The sequence below is a fragment of the Orycteropus afer genome, unplaced genomic scaffold, assembly GCF_000298275.1.
Source record: "Orycteropus afer afer isolate SDZICR_OR568_19922 unplaced genomic scaffold, OryAfe1.0 scaffold00211, whole genome shotgun sequence".
NCBI classification, from domain to species: domain Eukaryota; kingdom Metazoa; phylum Chordata; class Mammalia; order Tubulidentata; family Orycteropodidae; genus Orycteropus; species Orycteropus afer.
The window spans coordinates 5133125-5139601 of NW_006921798.1; the positions used below are offsets into that span (position 1 = coordinate 5133125).

The 6477-nt window shown below is 41.6% G+C and overlaps 1 protein-coding gene across 1 annotated transcript in view; it reads left to right on the forward strand.

Moving 5' to 3' along the window:
- The first annotated feature begins 6279 nt into the window (after positions 1 to 6279).
- CXXC4 (CXXC finger protein 4) overlaps positions 6280 to 6477 on the forward strand; it is a 1234-nt gene continuing 1036 nt past the window's right edge. The window contains exon 1 of the mRNA XM_007948296.2: positions 6280 to 6472. Within this exon, the coding sequence (XP_007946487.2) occupies positions 6280 to 6472 (193 nt within the window). The remainder of the gene's footprint in view (positions 6473 to 6477) is intronic.

Sequence of the window (6477 nt, forward strand, 5' to 3'; positions counted from 1 at the left end):
TCAACAAAAGAGGGGGAGGCCTTCAACAAGATGGATTGACATAGTGGCTGCGATGATGGGCTCAAGTATAGCAGGGATCATGGAGCTGGTTCAGGATCAGGCAGTGTTTCGTTCTGCTGTGCATGGGGTCGCTATGAGTTGGAAATGACTTGATGGCACATAACAACAACAACAATCATTCTTTGTCTTCAACTTTTGCATTCTAATGACCAGTAATTATGAAAGCACGTTAGATCAATTTCAGGCTGCAGAAGTTGGTGGATATGTTCAATTTCTTCATCTTTGGCATTAATGTTTGGTGTGTAAATTTGAATAATAGTCTTATTAGCCAGTCTTTCCTGTATGCACATGGATAAAACTTAAAAAAACAAACTCACTTCTGTCGAGTTAGATCCAATTCATACAACCCCTCTTTGTGTTTCGAGGCAGTATCACTATGGAAGTAGATTGCTCAACCTTCCTTCTGAGGATTGGCTGGTGGGTTTGAACAATCAGCCTTCTGGTTAGCAATCAAATGCCTTAGGCATGTGGGTAGTATAAGAAAAATAAAGGATCTCAGTAGACCCAAAAGAGACATGTCCTTTTATCACATTTGGTTTAGAATGTAATCAATTCCCTACTCAGAAGGCAATGGATGGTATATCAGAGGCATGTAGTATATTGTTTGTAATATATTGTATACATCAATATGTTTGAGTCAAAGTCATATTAATAAGGAGCACACAATCAAAAAAATCATACTATCTAGAGAGTTGAAAAGACAAATGATGTTCTGTAAGAGTGGTGATTTAACAAGATCAATTCCTATGGTACTTTGATTTGAGAGAATATGATGTCTCTGCTCTATTTGAAATTACAATATATATATTGACAAAATTTCAAAAACTTCTATGTGAAATTTTAAATATTTTGAAAAGATGTTTAAGAACATATCATTTTTTTCAAGATTTTCATTCATAAAAAAGTAAGTACAGCTTATGGATATATTTCCTATGATACTCACCTCAGAAAAACATAAGATGGAAAAGTCCTCTCCTTGATTTTAAGAGTCATTACCCAAAATATAAAAATATATTATCAGTTCACTTAACTTTCAACTACCAAACTAGTTTGTCTATGTTATGTTATGTTATGTGCCATCGAGTCGGACCCAACTCATAGTGACCCCTACTGAAGTAGATTGCCTCCTCTTCCTTCTGAGGAGTGGCTGGTGGGTTTGAACTGCCAGCCTTCTGGTTAGGAGTCAAGTGCCTTAGGCACTATGCTACCAGAGCTCCCAGTTTGTCTATACATGCCAAATAATCACTTTGATTGAGTTGATAACCAAAGTTCTTGTACATTTAAAAATAGCAGAGCATGCATATTAATCAGGGGGTCACAAAACACATTTGCTGTTGTCTACAGAATAGACTTGATGACAGTGGGTACTATCAAAATAGTACCTTCACTGTGCACACTACAGTTCTCAACATCTTATCAACAGTCTATCTTCTTTAACTTTTAGACCCTTGATATGGTCAATCGTCTGAAAAGTCATACACAAAGTGACTTAAAATTTCTTTTCAGTTTTTTGTTACTTTAAAAGAAGTAACTCACTATACTTTTCTCTCCTCTTTAAAATATACACCTGCATAATTCTAGACTGTTGTTGTTGTTATTTGCCATCCAGTAGGCCCTGACTCACAGCGACCCCTCCTTGGGTCTCCGAGGCAGTATCACTACGGAAGTAGGAATGCCCAACCTTCCTTCCGAGGAGTGGCTGGTGGGTTTGAACCGCCAGCCTTCTGGCTAGCAGTCCAGTGCCTTAGGCACTATTCTACCTGAGCTCCTAATTCTAGACTATAGGGTTTTAATTTAAATAAACTTTTACTCTGCTTTATAATACAAATTTGAACAATCTGAAAGCAATGATCCTTTCTTTCCTAGTTCTATAGATTATGGTTAAACACTATAATTTTTTTCTCTCAGCAAAAATTTACCAAAGAAAAAGAATTCATGATTTTATACCTTATTCCATAACTATCTCGACTACCCCAGCACACTTCATTTCAATAGTAAGCTTGGTATACAGTAATATTTTGGTTTTTTAGGACGGTAGTGAAGAAGTTAATTCATAGCTGCATATATGAGTTTTATTTATATTACATCTATAAAAACAAACAAACTACCTTTCAATTATTAAATTATTTTACCACATTCGACAAGAATGTTAATAATGCTAATCACCTACTGGTATAAAATAGATTGCTTAGCTTCTATATAAAAGCAGCGTCTGTTCAAGTAAAGTTTGGAATTAAAAATAGGGCAGTTAAGTTAAAAATCTGATTCAGTCCTTGGAGCTACCAGATGGAATAGTAAAAGAGAGGGAAAGGGAAAGAGGGAGAGAGATGGGGGATAAGAGGGAGGAGGGCGAGAGAGAAATTTTGAGGTCAGTGAAGCATCATCAATTTCTCACATTCTTGCATAATAATGTTTAAAAGGTCTAAATAACCAATCCGCTTCCCCTTCATCTCAAGATCTAAACGATGATTTAAAAAAAAAAAAAAAAGTCTTCCAGGGTACACTAGGACATTTTTCAAAATGCACAAGGTGAGGTACGAACTAAGAGCATTCTTCATACAACCACGACCTTTTCTCTGTTTTTCGTATTGCTCCTCTCAATCCAGCCAAAAAACCCAGACAAGTTTATTTACACTCACACCCGCACACGCACACACCTCGCACGCAGAGAGTGGCGGAAACGCCCTCGGTCCGTCCCTTCCAAACAATTATCTCCGAGAGCGAAAAGAAAATAATCAACAGCCCAGTGTGCCCGGCGGCGGAGCCGAAGAGCAGGGCGCGAGAAGGGAGGGCGAGCTGGGCAGGCGAGCAGGGAAACGTGGCTCCTCTACCGAGGAGAGGATTTGTGAAGAGGAGCGCTGGCCCGCGTGCGCCTCTTGTTCCCCGTGTAATTTGCAGCCAATCATCAGTAGGTGTCCACGTCCCTGCGTCCTCCTCACCTCGGCGCCAATCACCCCCCTCGCCCCCGCCCCCAGCCTCCACACCTCCTCCTTCGCCTTTTTCTCGTTCTCCCCTCCCCCAGCAACCACACACGCACACACACAAACAGAGAGAGAAGGGGGGAGGGTGAGAGAGAGAGAGGGAGAGACTCCCCGGCTCCCTCCCTCCCTCGCACACAGCGACTGGAGACGGACGGAGAGCAACGCGCTGGGAGAGGAGAGACCACCGAGAACAGCCCCGCGCTCTCACACATACACTCACACTCGGCTCTTTCCTCTCCCCCCACCTCCTCCTCCTTCCACCCCCACCACTAACACCATCTCCTCCTCCTTCTTTCTGCAACAAGAAAAAAAAAAGCCATTTACAGGTATTTTTTTTTTTTTTTGATCCGCATATTTATTTATCCCCCCCACCCAACAGTTTGTTTACAAGTATTAAAGTTGTAATTGGGAGCTGCCAAGACACATCTGGATTTGTATTTCTTTGTGTTAGGGGGTGATGTGCAACTAATTAAAGGCAGACTGGCAGCGTCTGCAAATTCTAAGGCTCCCCAAATAAAAAGAGACTGGTAAGTGATTGTTCTTTCTCTTTCTCTGGCTTTTTTTTTCTTAAATGTTTGCTGTCCGTTGGAATTGTAAAAGTAGATTATTAATGCTGGACTCCAGCAATAAAAGGCGTTGCTGTATTAATTTATTAATTAATCTGCACCCGCCCCTCCTCCTGAATGTTAAATATGACCTTTGATCTCTATGTCTCTGGTAGACCAGACATACAATATTAAGCATGTACAGTCACATTGTTTAAAGGCAAAGCAGGATCATGAAGTGTGGATGTCTAATCTAGCTTTGGTATAGGACTAGTTATTTGTATGTGCTTTATTTTGGTTTTTAAAAAAATTCCAAACAATAGCTGAGGCTTAGGTATCTTTTTCGTGCTCCAGAGATGCATTGATTAAACAATAATGACTTGGATATTGGGCACAATCATTTTCTACAGTTTCTGGTGGCATTAAACCTTAAGGGAGAAAAGGGGAAGGTGATGGCCATAAGAAAAGCAAAGGAAGCTTCTGTGTGAAAGCACCACTTTAATACTCTGAAAAAGAAACATTAAATTATTTCTTTATTTGGAACAAGGTCAAAAGACTAAAATGTTGGTATTTCCTCTTCCACTCCATGTGATGCTATCTAATGCATGGTTGGCATAACTAGTTTTACTGAGTAGCAGTTATTATGGTCTTGCAGTTACAATGTGATTCTCAGTAACTGAAGCTCTATGCATATTCTTGCTGTGCTTTCCCCCACCCCCTTCCCAAGCTTCAAGAATATTTAGCTAGGAGCATTTTGGGTGCACCCTTTGTATTGCCATCCGATGTCTAAAGGGAGCAGCTTTCCCTAATTCCAAACCACAGAGGTGGTTCCTGAGTGATTAGGGACTTGCTGTGATTGAAAGATGCCTGCTAGCTTCTAATCCAGCCTGGGGTGAGGTTCCTTATCTTGATTTACTTTGCCTAATAGGGATTTGTTTACATAAACTCCTCTTTTTTAGGGCACCTCATCAATAAGGCTTGAAGTTTTTGCTCTTGGAGTTTGGGCATAAATGGTTCATTAATCTAATTATAAGCATAATTACTATAATTGATATCCATTTTGAACTCTGAATACTTGAGACTGAGACTACTGGGCCCCTATTTAGATATTCCCAAACTCCACATTCTAGACTTCAAAAGATGTCACAAAAGATATTCTGGGGGAAAAAAATCTGGAAACAAAGAAACTGGGAGGTATTTTTTTTTTGGTAATATAGACTTTATGTCTTTGCTTTACTTTTTAAAAGGTGGTGATGTACCTCTCCCTCTGTAATAAACAACATATCTCTTCCTAAAGCATAATATTGGCCTGTAGAAATGAGATGAATGCAAATATCCAGTTAACATTAAACTTTCCTTGAAAAAAAGAACAAAAGAACAAAATGGTTTTAGTGGTTTTTTTCTTCAGGTAAACAGCACCCTAAGGGATTTTTGCCCTTCACTACATGTAAAAATCAGTGTCTGTGGGAAATCCTTTTCAAAAAGTCCCATGCTTTCTTCTTGTCTTGGGAAGAGACAGGAGTCTCCATTAAAACAACAACAACAAAAAGATTGGGAATATTCTTAACAGAGGCTGCAAGCACTTGGTTTAAAACCTGTGACATTGCTTGTATCACCATTATTATTTATTTGTATTTGTATTTAGTCTGTCTGTCTTTCTTTTAAACAAGGAGAACACTCTCTAACCTCTACCAAGCTCTACTACCAAATGGCTTGTACAATTGAGACCTGTCCTTGGTCCATTGAATTAAGATCCTAACAGAGCCAGCTGTGCTGGGATTCAAACTAATGACCGCAGACACAGAAGGACACTGTGGCAGCTGGTAGTTCTTTTTTCCCTGCCTCTTTAGTTCAGATTGTGTATGGGCAGTCTCTTAGCTCTCAGTTGTATTGTGTTTGCTTACAGTTTATACTCGGATGTATTGTAGACTTTCTCAGTACTTCATTTGCTAATTTCCTGTTCATTTTCTTCATAGAGCCATAGCTGTTTTCTACTTTACAACATTTGCATGCCAAGCAGCATTTGTTCACACATTTCATAATGTTTAAATGCCCTCTGCTTATAGGTAGTATCGCCCTCCCACCCCTGATTTGCATGTCTTTAGCACTCCAATTGCCCTTTTCCCTCGGCATTTGTCACCCCCGTCTTCCCTCTTTCCCTGGGTATCCTGGCTATTAATACATTTTCTCAGAAGGGTTATAAGAATAGGGGGGAGGAGCTGTGGTGTGCTGTGGGGAGGGAAGGAGGGGGGGTTGGGAGCTTAAAGGGGGGATGGGAATGGGGGGTGATCACATCTTGATGATTGTTATGCAAACGACCTGACGGATGAATGTGGGAGCTTTTGGTATCTGTGGTAGGGTAGTGAGGGAGGCTGTTTATTTATTTTTTAATCTTCTTCCTCGTGCAGCTCGTTGGAATGACTTTCTTTATTTTAGTTGTAACAGTTGGAGGATAATGCAAAGGAAGACGCTGCCTGGGAATTCACCGTCTGTGGAAATGCGCCCCAGAGAGGAATAAAGCAACCCTCACCTTGCTCTCCCCACCCGGACCCACTTTCCCCTCCTGCCTCGGCCCCCACCCCAACACCACCATCACCCCTTTTCCTCCTCCCCACCTCCCCCCCTTTCCCACCCAGGTGTCGGACCAGGAGGTCCCCACTTCCACCCTGCACCCCTTCTTCCCACCCTGCACCATGAACACCAATGTCTGCGTGGAGCCCGGGCCAAGCCCGGAGGCCCCGGGCTTGCCCAAGGAAAGCCACCTGCCAGAGGGGGCTCTAAACAGCCTTGTGGATTACAACTCTGAGATGGAGCGCTACCGCTCCTTTGCCACCTCCTTCTACAAGACCAACGGGGGCGCCTTCCCGCAGGCTGCCAAGATCGCGCGCATC